At 42.4% G+C, this 15,074-nt stretch overlaps 1 protein-coding gene across 1 annotated transcript in view; it reads left to right on the forward strand.

Annotated features, from left to right (window-relative positions):
* LOC143781991 (collagen alpha-6(VI) chain-like) overlaps positions 1-15,074 on the forward strand; it is a 251,975-nt gene that overhangs the window by 162,202 nt on the left and 74,699 nt on the right. Inside the window, exons 23-25 of the mRNA XM_077269012.1 lie at positions 1,000-1,053; positions 1,224-1,259; positions 3,414-3,476. Coding sequence (XP_077125127.1) covers positions 1,000-1,053; positions 1,224-1,259; positions 3,414-3,476 — 153 coding nt within the window. The remainder of the gene's footprint in view (positions 1-999; positions 1,054-1,223; positions 1,260-3,413; positions 3,477-15,074) is intronic.

Below are 15,074 nucleotides of genomic sequence, written 5' to 3' on the forward strand. Positions count from 1 at the left end.
AGCGAGGTGTAGGCTTGCATGCCACCAGACGTGGAGACTAGCGGTAGACTCCGCGTCTGGCGGCATGCACGCCTACACCTCGCTCTCCTAAAGCACTTCTCTCTGCATACCTCGGCTGTGGTCCCCCAGCATAGAATTTTTGTGGCCCACTGACTTCCGGCCCCATTCATCACATGTATTCCGTATACGTAACTGAAGAAGGTTCATGTTGAACCAAAACATTTTGAGTAAAAAAATCAAACCTACACATATTTGGTATTGCCGCTTTCAGAATTGCCCGATCTATCAATAAAAAAAAAGGATTAACCTGATCGCTAAACAGCGTAGCGAGAAAAAAATTTGAAACGCCAGAATTACGTTTTTTTGGTCACCGCGAGATTGCATTCAAATGTAATAACGGGCGATCAAAAGAACGTATCTGCACCAAAATGGTATAATTAAAAATGCCAGCTCAGCATGCAAAAAATAAGCCCTCACCCGACCCCAGATCATGAAAGATGGAGACGCTACGGGTATCGGAAAATGGCGCTTTTTTTTTTTTTTTTAGCAAAGTTTGGAAAAATTTTTCACCACAGATAAAAATAACCTGGTCATGTTAGGTGTCTATGAACTCGTAATGACCTGGAGAATCATAATGGAAGCTCAGTTTTAGCATTTAGTGAACCTAGCAAAAAAGCCAAACAAAAAACAAGTATGGGACTGCACTTTTTTTTGCAATTTCACCGCATTTGGAATTTTTTTCCCGTTTTCTAGTACACGACATGCTAAAACCAATGATGTCGTTCAAAAGTACAATTCGTCCCGCAAAAAATAAGCCCTCACATGGCCATATGGATAGAGAAATAAAAAAGTTATGGCTCTGGGAAGGAGGGGAGCGAAAAACGAACACGGAAAAACGGAAAATCCCAAGGTCATGAAGGGGTTAAAAATAAAATCACCTAAGAACATACAGTATATCTTCTCCATACCTTGTAAAATTTTATTTTTACCCCTCTCTAGGGTGAATCGGGAGTGGAAGGAGAACCTGGAGAACCTGGTGCCAATGGACATGATGTAAGAATTAAATAGTGTTAGCTCCTGAAAACAAATCAAATGTAATAAACCTTTTTTTTTATAGAGTATTAATTCTATCCCCAGTGTCTGATATATGCTTTACAAAAATAAAAAATGATACTATTATAATGAAAGATGGTTTTTAAAGTTGGCATTTTTATGCGTTTCAGAATATCCCTGGTAGAAGAGGTGTTGTCGGCCCACAGGTATGCATGGAAATGGTTGCACTTCCACAGGGTTCTAAAGAAAATCAGTAAGGCCTCCACAAGATTGGTGTTTTGTGTATTGCAACTAGGGTATCACACACAGGCTGTTTTTCACATTTACAGGGTAGCTTTAGTCCTACGACTGTGTTTGCACTGGTCAACCCATGACTGTAAATGATCGCTGTTACTACATAGAAGCCTATGAGGTTTTTTTTTAATAGCCCTCCCCAGATCCAGCTCTGGTCCTCCAATACTGCTCCAATGTCTGACTTTTGGCTATAGAAGTTATGTCACGACTACAATGTGTATCACCACCTCAGCCAATCATGGAGCTCAGCAGCTATGCCTATGTAGTCAGCACAAGCCACTGAGCTCAGTGATTGACTGCAGCTGGGATGCTCCCTGTCAATGTAAAATCACTGCCACAGTGAAAGCACAGAGACAGGAGCAGCAGCAGACAACAAGCACTGGAGCGCGGGAGGGTGAGCGCTGTCTCATTTTGGTATTTTAAATGATTGAAAGCATTTGGAATTCATATGCTTGAGAGTGGAAAACTCCTGATCTTACTAAAAATCAAACTTTCATCTTCAGGTGCATCTTACAATATTAGAATATCATCAAAAAGATAATTTATTTCAGATCTTCAATACAAAAAGTGAAACTCTTATAAAGTATTACATAGAGTTATTACAAGCAGAGTGATCTATTTCAAGTGTTTATTTCTGTTAATGTTGATGATTATGGCTTACAGCCAATGAAAACCCAAAAGTCATTATCTCAGGAAATTAGAATACTTTATAACAGCAGCTTGAAAAATTATTTTAAAATCTGAAATGTTGGCCTACTGAAATGTATGTGGAAACTTCACACTAAATCTCAAGCAGCCTGGATTGTGTGCCTCTCCACTCTTCCTTCAGACTCTGGGACCTTGATTTCCAAGGTCTAGTGTGGCTGTAAGCCATAATCATCAACATTAACTGAAATAAACACTTGAAATAGATCACTCTGTTTGTAATGACTCTATATAATATATGAGTTTCACTTTTTGTACTGAAGAACTGAAATAAATTAACTTTGCCTTAAACCCTTAAAAGCAACTAAGGGTACCTTCACACTAAACGACGCTGCAGCGATATCGACAATGATGCCGATCGCTGCAGTGTCGCTGTTTGGTCACTGGAGAGCTGTCACACAGACAGCTCTCCAGCGACCAACGATCCCGAAGTCCCCGGGTAACCAGGGTAAACATCGGGTTGCTAAGCGCAGGGCCGCGCTTAGTAACCCGATGTTTACCCTGGTTACCAGTGTAAATGTAAAAAAACAAACACTACATACTTACATTCGCGTCCCCCGGCGTCCGCTTCCCTGCACTGTGTAAGCGCCGGCCCTAACAGCAGAGCGGTGACGTCACCACTGTGCTTTGCTTTCCGGCCGGCACTGACACACTCAGTGCAGGAAGCTCTGAGCAGCAGCGCGGACGCCGGGGGACGTGACAGACATCAGAGGGTGAGTATGTAGTGTTTTTTTTTTTACTTTTACAATGGTAACCAGGGTAAATATCGGGTTACTAAGCGCGGCCCTGCGCTTAGTAACCCGATATTTACCCTGGTTACCATTGTAAAACATCGCTGGCATCGTTGCTTTTGCTGTCAAACATGACGATACACGCCGATCTGACGACCAAATAAAGTTCTGAACTTTCAGCAACGACCAGCGATATCACAGCAGGATCCAGATCGCTGCTGCGTGTCAAACACAACGATATCGCTAGCCAGGACGCTGCAACGTCACGGATCGCTATCGTTATCGTTGTAAAGTCGCTTAGTGTGAAGGTACCTTTACTAACCCATCGCTTCAGAAATCTTTTAATAACTATGCTAGCCATACACTGCCATATGAGCCTCACTACTGTCTCCTTCTCTCCTGTCCTTGAAGAGTGTGAGCTCTTGTGGTCTGGGTCCTCTATCCTTCTGTACCAGTCTTTCATCATTTAGTTGTGTTTACTGTACTTGATTTCTATCTCATGTTATATACTTATCTTATATATTTGTTAAATTCTGTAAACCCTGTTTGCACCTTTTTCCACATGTACAATAACCTGAGAGCACTTCAAACTAAATAATAATATTAAAGAACATGAATATTTATCTGCAGGGAACAAAAGGTGGTCCTGGTGTGCCAGGCAGTAAAGGAGATCAAGGCTTGAGAGGTCCTCAGGTAAATTACTTAATTCATCTTTTTCTATATACAAAAGAAATACTAAAGTAAAGTTTTGAAAAGTTTTTTTGAGAAACAGAGGCGTAACAAGAGGGTTTAGCAATCAAATCTGTGTACATCTATGCTAGCTCACCCTCATCACAGTAGGTACAGAGGAACCTAAGGAGATGACTATGCTGTTACTGAAAATAATTGCTATACCGAGACCAAAACCGATATCGCTGCCATATAGTGACTATATACTGTACTAGAAGATACCAGTTCTGCAGAATGTATTAAGACTTAAGAGATTACACTACTGTTATATTAGGTGACCCATGGGTAACGTTTCTTCTGATGGAATTGTTTAATTTTCCTCTCTTTTCTGGCCCAGACCAACATGACAACTTTGTCCAGCCAGGACTCAGTAGCAGAGTTTACAACATAGACACATTTGATTTCTCACTTTTCTAGCACTCCCCATCCTGTTGACACCCCAATACTGAGCCTGCTGATGCTGCATTTTTCACTGTTCGGGCATCTGCTGTGGTAACAGTATTCCTCTTAGTTCCCCACATATTAATGCCCACAATGGTAGCCCTTACATTTCCCACTAGAAAATATTAAAGCCGTCTGTGAGTGGTCTAGAAAATAATAGTAGTGCTCACATTTTGCCCCTTGGAAAGTAATTATGCTTCTTTGAGGATTACAAAACCCTGAGAGTGCCTACTATGTAATAATGCTCTTAAGTGCACAGTTAAAATGTAATACTGTCCCCTGAGTGCACCCAGAAGTAATAGCGCCTCCTGAGTTTATCCTCAACAAATACTAATGCCCCAAGGACTTCAACAAAAGTAATAGTTTTCCATGAGTCTGCCCACATACTGTAATAATATACTGAGTTCCTCAACATATAGTTATAATTTCTCCTGATTCCCCCTCATACACAGTAATACTGTCCCAAGTCACCTTGTGTACAGTAATAATGTTCCTTGCGTCCACTTTACATACAGTAACAGTGTCCCAGAGTTCCCCCACATTCAGTAATAGTGCCCCCGAGGCCGCTTATGCAGGAATAATGTCCACAGAGTCATCCCACATACAGTAACAATGCACTTCATTCTCCTACCTAAAATAATAATATCCATGAGTCCCCATATTTATAGCAATATATGGGAGCCCAAGATTGTCTGGATGCAGTTTTTATTTGTGGCTGTCCTGATGAAGAGCTATGAATACCTTGAAACGCGTTGACAAATAAAAAATGCAAGAAAAACAGAAAACTGAGTCGGAGTATGACTTGAAAACATGCATAATGTAAAAGCATGTTCACACTGGCCATGGAAAGAAACAAAACCAAAGGAAAAACAATATGTGCATATACCCTAATGAAAATAAATACCGTGTATACTCGAGTATAAGCTGAGAATTTCAGCCCAGGGGTCATACCCAGGGGTCGGCAGGGGAGGGGGAGCAGCAGCTGTGTAATCATACTCACCTGCTCCTGGCGCAGTCCCTGGTTCCCCGGCGCCGGCAGCTTCTTCCTGTAGTGAGCAGTCACATGGTACCGCTCATTACAGTAATGAATATGGACTCGACTCCACTCCCATAGGGGTGGAGCTGCATATTCTTACTGTAATGAGTGGGACCATGTGACTGCTCAATACAGGAAGAAGCTGCCGGCGCCGAGGAACCAGGGACCGCGCCAGGAGCAGGTGAGTATAACGCAGTGAGCGATATTCACCTGCTCCCCGTTCCACCGCCGTCTTCCCCTTCCTCTGCACTGACGCTCAGGTCAGAGGACGCGATGACGCAATTAGTGTGCGCTGCCCTCTGCCTGAACAGTCAGTGAAGAGGACAGGGAAGATGGAGCGGCGGCCGTCGGGGGTGGAACGAGGAGCAGGTGAATATAGCAAGTGCCGGGGGCCTGATCGACGAGAGGTGAGTATGTGATTTTTTTTTTAATCACAGCAACAGCATATGGGGCAAATGTCTACATGGAGCATCTTATGGGGCATAACCAATGTTTGTGCCGCTTTATATGGGGCAAATATCTTTATGGAGCATCTTATGGGGCCATTATCAACGTTTGTGGAGCATTATATTGGGCAAATATCTTTATAGAGCATTTTATGGGGCCATAATAAACATTTGTGCAGCATTATATTGGGCAAATGTTTGTATGGAGCATCTTATGTGGCCATAATCCGCATTTGTGCAGCCTTATATGGGGCAAATTTCTGTATGGAGCATCTTACGGGGCCATAATCAGCATTTGTGGAGCATTATATGGGGCGTATTTTGTATGGAGCATCTTATGGGGCTCCTGATTCAATATAGATATTCAAAAACACTTAACCTACTGATGTCTCAATTAATTTTACTTTTATTGGTATCTATTTGTATTTTTGATATTTACCGGTAGCTGCTGCATTTTCCACCCTAGCCTTATACTCGAGTAATTAAGTTTTCCCATTTTTATGTGGCAAAATTAGGGGTCTCGGCTTATACTTGAGTCGGCTGATACTCGAGTATATACGGTAAGTAAAAAGCAAGTGCATTAAATAATTAACAAATGGTACAGAGAGTCACAGGGTCCCAACTGGAAATAAAAAACACATCCAAACAATCATGGCCCCTCGTCAGATATTGTACCTCTGGCAGAACAGATTTTAATCCACTTTCCCTCAAAGTTTGCATCTTATCATTTATGGTGCATCTGCAGCAGCCTATTCCAGCAAGCTAAAACAGGGGTTGTGACTGTCACAACCCCATCAAGTGAGCAAATCCTGTTTGTACTATTTCTCTTTAAATCAGATAAAAGCCTATTGCGCTCATTCCAGCTTTTACATTATTCAGTGTATCCTACATGATGCATGCAGAGGTGTCAGTGTATTCTATGTGATGTATCCTATGTGATGTGTTCTGCAAAGTCTCAGTGCATCTTATATGACATATACAATGGGTACGGAAAATATTCAGACCCCTTTACATTTTTCACTCTTTGTTTCATTGCAGCCATTTGATAAATTCAAAAAAAGTTCATTTTTTTCTCATTATTGTACAATCTGCACACCATCTTGACTGAAAAAAACAGAAATGTAGTATTTTTAGCAAATGTATTAAAAAAGAAAAGCTACAATATCACAAGGTCATAAGTATTTAGACCCTTTGCTCAGTATTGAGTGAGTAGAAGCACCCTTTTGAGTTAGTACAGCCATGAGTGTTCTTGGGAATGATGCAACAAGTTTTTTACACCTGGATTTGGGGACCCTCTGCTATTCTTCCTTGCAGATCCTCTCCAGTTCCATCAGGTTGGATGGTGATCATTGGTGGACAGCCATTTTCAGATCTCTCCTGAGATGCTCAATTGGGTTTAGGTCAGGGCTCTGGCTGGGCCAGTCAAGAATGGTCACAGAGTTATTCTGAAGCCAATCCTTTGTTATTTTAGCTGTGTGCTTAAGGTCATTGTCTTGTTGGAAGGTGAACCTTCAGCCAAGTCTGAGGTCCAGAGCACTCTGGAAGAGGTTTTCATCCAGGATATCTCTGTACTTGGCCGCATTCATGTTAACTTCAATGACAACCAGTTGTCCTGTTCCTGCAGCTGAAAAACACCCCCATAGCATGATGCTGCCACCACCATGTTTCCCTGTTGGGATTGTATTGGGCAGGTGATGAGCAGTGCCTGGTTTTCTCCACACATATCGCTTAGAATTATCACCAAAAAGCTCTATCTTTGTCTCATCAGACAAGAGAATCTTATTTCTCTTAGTCTTGGAGTCCTTCATGTGTTTTTTAGCAAACTGTATGCAGGATTTCATATGTCTTGCACTGAGGAGAGGCTTCTGTCGGGCCACTCTGCCATAAAGGCCCAACTATTGGAGGGCTGCAGTGATAGTTGACTTTCTGGAATGTTCTCCCATCTCCTTACTGCATCTCTGGAGCTCAGCCACAGTAATATCGGGGTTTTTCTTTACCTCTCTCACCAAGGCTCTTCTCCCACAATTGGTTTGTTTGGCTGGACGGCCAATTCTAGGGAGACTTCTGGTGGTTCTAAACTACTTCCATTTAAGAATTACGGAGGCCGCTGTGCTCTTCGGAACCTTGAGTACTGCAGAAATTCTTTTGTAACCTTGGCCAGATCTGTGCCGCTGTTCTTTAATGTATAGAAAAAAGTAAACCATTATACTCACCAAGGGCATACATAGAAGCCATGGGATTTCCATAGCAGAAGTATAATGCACTCCCCATAGTCCTCCATATAATATAATTCACAGCCCATAGTCCTTCCTATATTATAATGCACCCCAAATAGTTCCTTATGTAGTATAATGCACTCCCATAGTTCTCCATTCAGATTAATGCACCCCCCATAGCCATTCACGTAGTATAATGCAGCACTCATATACCTCTATATAGTATAATGTGCCTCCCTCTAATCCTCCATATAGTATAATGCACAGCATAGTCCTCCAAAGTCCTTCATATAGAATATTGCACCACATAGTCCTCCATATGATATAATGCACAGACCATAGTCATCCATGTAGTATAATTCACAGCCCATAGTCATACGTGTAGCATAATGTACAGTTCATAGTCATATAGGTAGTATAATGCACAGCCCATAGTCATACATGTAATTTATTGCACAACCCAAAGTCATCTATGTAGCATAATGCACAGCCCATAGCCATCTATGTAGTATAGTGCACATCTCATAGTCATCCATGCAGTATAATGCACAGCCCACAGCTATCTATGTAGTATAATGCACAGCCCATAGTCATCCATGTAGTATAATGCACAGCCCTTTGTCATCCATGTAGTATAATGCACAGCCCATAGTCATACATGGAATTTCTTGCACAGCCCATAGTCATCCATGTAGTATAATGCACAGCCCATAGTCATATATGTAGTGTAATGCACAGCCCATTGTCATCCATGTAGTATAATGCACAGCCCATAGTCATACATGGAATTTATTGCACAGCCCATAGTCATCCATGTAGTATAATGCACAGCCCATAGCTATCAATGTAGTATAATGCACAGCCCATAGTCATCCATGTAGTAGTTTGGCTACCATGTACTCACTGATTTTAAAAAAAGGAAATAAAAACTCACCACCCCCCCGATACCCAGTGGCGCAGCATCCTCTTCTGGAGCTGGCAGCTGACTTCAGAGCATGTTGTCACTGCCATGTGCTGCCGGTTGCATGCATGCCGATGTCAGCTGCTGGTCTCTCATTGGCAGGCAGCGTGTATTGCTGTGCACGGACCCGATGGGTCTGTGCTTCACAATACACTTCAGTTGAATGTGAGTTCGAGGAAGCACATCCAGCTAAAGTATTTGCTGGCTTTGGCAGGAAAAAAATGTATTTTGCCTGCAGAACAACCGCTTTATGGGCAGAGTTCTTGTCCCATAATATTTGTAATGAAAAGACATTAGCTATTTTGATCACCCAAAATACAGTACCAAAGAAAAAGCACGCTATAACAGTTTTAGACACAAAATTAGACAAAATAATCTTATAAATGTGTCTCTGCTGTGTACTGTGTAATGGCCATGTCTGACTATACAGGGACATCTTCTGATCATACCACAGCTCCTGGGCAGAGGACGCAATAGAGAGTATACAGACAGGACAACACGAGATCACAGCTGATTCTTTATGTGAGGTAAAGCTTTTGCTGCTTGTTTTTAAACATGCAGATCAATGTCCAGCCCATAGTCCCAAACAGCTCATTTACATATAAGAAAAATGTTTATTTCTCAGGAATGAAACATCAGATCGCAGATATCAAGGTATCATTTCATTCAACTTCCTTTGACCTACATGCTGATATAGACTGCTTATGAGGGTTGAGTCCACTGACAGATTCCCTTTAATTAAAGTACTCTTCAGCATGCCATAAAACATTGGAGACATTGATTCAATGCATGAGTCTTTATGGACTAGTTTACAGAAAGGACAGTAAATGTATAAACCGATGTTTACTACATCAGACATTGCTTCCAAACAATATGTAGACTGGACACATAAAAAGATAAGGATTATCAGCATTCCTTCCTTCTTCTAATATGAATCATCTCCACTTGGAGGTTTGACCCTTGCAGCTCTCCTCCCCAGTTCATTGCTAATCTTTATTCTGTGTTTGTGACATAGAATATATGCAGACGATTATGAAAAATTGCATCACAGCCAAGGGATCTATGTGAAGAGGGTACTGACCTTAATAACATCTGAATTATTACTACATCTCTGTTTGGCACTTTGCTGAATAACAATGTGGTTAATGTGGTTTGAAAGTTTCAACTAAGCAACCCTCCTCCCCAGTGAACGATTTACTGGCTATGTGTGTAAATGAGTCATATAGGAGATATAACTTTATCTTATATACACATTTGCTGTAAAGATAATTTGAGTTTGCTGCATTTTATTCCTTTGTAGTCAAAACTTCAGCCAAAAAAGCTAGAAAAGGAAACAAATGTGAATCTGTCAACCACATTTCTTAAACATTCCTCATGGGATCATTCACACGCAAATTGTTTTAAAAGAATCTTGCTTGATTCATATGTTGCGATTTGTCAGATTAAAATACATTGGTTGGTTGTAGTATCCCTATTAAATCCAATCACTATGGACCAAATAGAAAAAAAATCGTATTGTCAAGCTTGTGATTTCTAAAAAAAATAATATCATTGAATTATATTATTAAATATTATTACGTAGATGTAATTGTATTAGAGATTAAAATCAGTTATATTTAAATTGTTTTAATAGAAAAGTCATGTCCAACTGCAGGTACATAACTAGAAGAGTCACGCCCCATAGAAAATGTTTCATTGGGCTTCTCCCCACATGACGTGCTCCTCCCACTGTGACAATTACTCTTGACCTGTTAGCAGGACATATAGCATGCACATCTTATTTTAATATGCACCCCCAAACTTAGATATCGGAAAATAGAAAAAATGTTTCCTATTTTTATCATCTCACATGGTGTAAATATGTGGGTGGGTTAATACCACTCGTTTTCATACTCTAGGTTAGAATAGACATGTGATAGTTAAAAGTAACCTTGTGTTAGTGTTTCTATGCAATATGTGTATTATACAAGCACAGCTCTGCAGCATCCAATAACGTACACTAAAATATCAGCAATACACATATGCAACACTTCTGCACTCACAGTAGATGCACACACAGCTCTGCTATCTGAACCGCACATATATATATACTCAGCACTGGTGCATATAAAGCTCTGATGCATATATTCACACACACACAGCTGTAGGGAGGAGAGCCAGGCTAACGGTCCCTCTTGCGTGTCTGGGATGGAACTGTCGGGGCTGTCACCATTATTCCGGGGGAAACAGGTGAGGAAAAGTAGTGGAAGTCCCACAAGTTTAGTGTCAATGTTCCCCCTGATATGGGCAGAGATAGACAGATGTGAAGTGCGATGCCTAGTAGACACGGGCTCACAGGTGACAACCATGCCCGAGGCTTACTTCCGGCGACATTTTCCTGGAGCGAAGCGACCTGAATGTGGCCCTGTTAAAAAGTTAATGGTGGTCAACAAACTGCCCATCCTGGTCGCAGGGGTGGTATTAATGCATGTGTCTTTCTGTGGGAGAGACCTAGGATGGAAAAGTGTGACACTGACCCAGGGAGAAGTAAGCAATGGACTCGCCATCACCTTGGGAATAAACTTGCTGAAAGAGTTCGGAAGTCTTCTCATCAGGGAGCCCTCTAATGAGATTCTAAAACAGTGGGCCTACATACCCCCTAAAGGAGAATTTTCCAACAACTGGCCCGGTTGGCACAAGTGCAAGAGTCTAGCTGTGAGGGAGGAGTATAGGGAAAAGTGATCGTCCCCGCCTCCACCAAACTTGTTCTTCCACCGGAACAGTCCATCGTAACCTCTGCTCCTCTAGAACTCTTAACAATAGACTATCTGACCATTGGCCTTGGCCCAGCCCATCAGGGCTATAAGCATTGCTTAGTGATGGTGGATCACTTTACAAAAGTTTGGCGTGCTGACTCCAACTCAAGACCAGATCGCAGAGTCCGCTGCATGCGCAATCTGCAAGTACTTCATCCAACCCTATGGCTGTCCAAAGAGGATTCACTCTGATCAGGGAGCCTGTTTTTTAGGATGAGTCATGGATGAGCTCCATCACCTGTACCGGATCGACAAGTTTCGAACTACTCCATACCACCCTTAGTGTAATGGCGCCTGTGAACGATTTAATCATACTCTAATTCAGATGCTAAGAACTTTAGAAGAAGAGCGAAAGGCCCGGTGGCCTGAATATGTTCTTGAACTGGTGTGGATATATAATAATCGAGCACATCGAACCACCGGATATACACCTTACTTCCTCCTGTTTGGTCGAGATGGAAAGGGAATCTTTGAGTTGGCATTGGACCCAGAAGAGGACTACCTGCAGACAGGGGTGTTCTCCTGGGTTCAGGAACATCGACATCGCCTGCAAACCTTACATCGATTGGTTCAGACTAGACTGCAGGTGATAGAATATGCGGATAAGACCCCATCCAGAGCAACAGAGTTTCAAGTTGGAGACCATGTCTTAGTGCGGGAGAAGCATCCTCGAGACAAGCTGGAAAACCGTTGGGAGAAAGACCCATATTGGGTAAAGAGAAGAATTAGTCCTGAAGGACCCGTGTATGAAGTCCAGCCTGAGGGAACAGAGGATGCCCCCACTCAAACCCTCCACCAGAATATGCTCCGGCTCTGCTTATCTAAAAACCCTGTATGGGTGGAAGAGGAGCCCAAGGCTTCCGAAACAATCCAGACACCAGTAGCAGAAGAGGATGAAGAAGGGTGCGAAGAGTTGAGCTCCGAGGGCTTTGAGGGGTTAGAACCAGAGAATACAGCCTCACCCATGGCTCTGCCCTCACAGCAGGATTCTATCCCACAAGAGAACTCCACTACTTTTCCTGATCTGAGACGCTCCAAACAAACAACAGCTGGCAAGCCCCCTAATCGCTATGAACAAGAAAATTTCATCTGGCAACAATCCACACAGAGGAAGAAGAGACAGTCACACACTCCTCGAAGAGTCTCACCCATGGAATGGCAAGAAAAAAGAGTGGGGGAGTGTAGGGAGGAGAGCCAGGCTAACAGTCCCTCTTGCGTGTCTGGGCTGGAACTGTCACCATTATTCTGGGGGGAAGAGATAGCTGACCGGAGCAGTTCAGGACACCTGACTGATGGGGGCGGGTCCGACTTAAATAGCTGTGTGCGCGGAAAGATGGGGCTTTTGGTGGGGAACCAGCGTGAGAGCACAGAGATGGTTGACTCCCTCTCGACCTACCCACACCAGCTATCCGTCCCTTCCCAGTTGGTTAGCAGTGTCATCCCGACTGATGACACAGAGCCCAGAGAGATCCCCGCACCGAACAGTGACCAGTACGGACTTCAGAGCATCGTTCCGCTCATCACCACAGAGGTACCATTGAGTCCTATCCCTGCAGTGCCTACTGAGTGCCGGCCTGCTCCTGTGGCCGTAACCGCTGGACTGCATACTATTCCTGCGGCCTTGTCTGCTGAACTGTATTCTACGTCTGCTGTGCCGCGGACCTACACCTCTACAACATCTCGTTCCCATACCAGAAGACCATGTGCCGAAGGACCTGGAGGATTCACCACCGCAAGGAGACAGTGCATCGCCTTTCTGCGGGACTGGATTGGAGACCTCTCGCACCGCAGGTGCCGCCACCGAGGGATCTTACAGCCACCTCCTACCAAGGCCAAGAGACTGATAAGTTGAACTGTTGTCAAATTTATTATAATACCCCCCATGCTTGACCTATTGTTGTGTTACAAAAATCCTTGTTAACCCTTGCTCTGCCTCCTCTGTGTCACTGCATCCTAGGCACCTGTATAGACACAGCTCTGCTGAATACATACTTGTACATTCACACTGCACTGCTGCACACACACCTCTGCTGCTTAGGCTATGGTCACACTATCAGTATTTGGGCAGTATTTCACGCAAGTATTTGTAAGCCAAAACCAGGAGAGGGCCATAAAAGCAGAAGTGGTGACGTGTTTCTATTATACTTTTTCACTGATTGTTCCTCATCTGGTTTTGGCTTACAAATACAGAAGTAAATACTGACCAAATACTGATAGTGTGACTGGATACATCTACAAACGTATACAGTGCTACTGCACACACGCACACATAGCTAAGATGCATACATACAAAGTCTGATACATCATCACTGCTGCATGCATACACACACTGACACCACACGAGCACACTCACAACTCTACTAAATAGACATACACACAGCACTGCTGCACACACACAGCTCTAATGTACACATACACACACTTATACAGCACAGCAATATACATAACTCTGCAGGCAACAGTGTTATTTATAGGTAGTTCAATATCACAAGTAAAGTTGTCTTATTGCCTTAAGTTACTCCTGGCATGTCACTAATCTTATGCCTGTGACATCATGGAAGGTCTTACATTTTTTTTAGAACCTTTGATCTCCTGGCCCATTGCCAAGACCAGACTGGGACTGAAATTCTTCCTTGGCATTTTGAAAACACACAGACACAAATTAACCCCCTTTCCTAGATGGAGGTCATTAATACAAATACAGTATTACCATGTTTGAAGGAAATCAGGATTTACTACAAGACCGGTACTACCAAAAATACTGCTATGTAAGATTAAATAATACCGCCATGCCATGACTATGTGATGTCCCCACATAATGACAGAAAAGTGTAATCATATTGATTATTAAAGGTATAGCTCCCAAATGTCCCAGATCCAGCAGGACCGACAATATTTGAGGAATCTGTCCTGCCATCCCTGGAGGTCAGGGCTGTGTCCCAACTTCCACTCACAATGTGTGATGTCTTCTCTCCTGCTCTCTTCATTGCTCTGTATGTCCTCCTTCTCGGGGGCAGGGCTATCACCTCTATGCTCTGCACATACTTACGTTCAATTAAATAAACATTTCTTCTGTTTCCTTGAGATTTGTTCTTAAACCCCCGACCTGTATCATTGTAGGCAGGAGCAAAAGCTTTGAGACACCGTGTGTACTGACAAATGCAGGTGAATTTATATACATAAAAGTGCAAATGATTGCGCTGATATATAGATTTACATCTCTATATAGCAGTGCACTTTCACGTCCCTGTATTATGTAGGGAGAATAAAAGTAAGATTTTTCATTCCAATAAATGTTTTAAAAAATAATGAAAAACAATTGCAAAAATGTAATTTTTACTACACTTTAAAAAAAAAAACACCTAAAATCAGCAAGGAACACTGACATATTTGGCATCCTTGTGATCTTACCAACCTGAACAACACAGCGAGCAAATTATTTATGGTGATAGGTAAATGGTGAAAAAAGTGTTGTGACTGATTTTTTTTTTCCTCCATTAAACCCATAATAAAATGTTTAAAAAAACTGTGTTCACATATAGCATAAAAGCAGAGTTTTTTCCTACTTTTTTTTCTGCATGTTTTCTGCAGGTGTCGACACCACACAATACAATAACAATCTTCCTTGATTATTGCATTTTTGCTGCGTTTTATTATGCCTTTTCTC

The sequence above is a fragment of the Ranitomeya variabilis genome, chromosome 6 (genome assembly GCF_051348905.1).
Source record: "Ranitomeya variabilis isolate aRanVar5 chromosome 6, aRanVar5.hap1, whole genome shotgun sequence".
NCBI lineage: Eukaryota > Metazoa > Chordata > Amphibia > Anura > Dendrobatidae > Ranitomeya > Ranitomeya variabilis.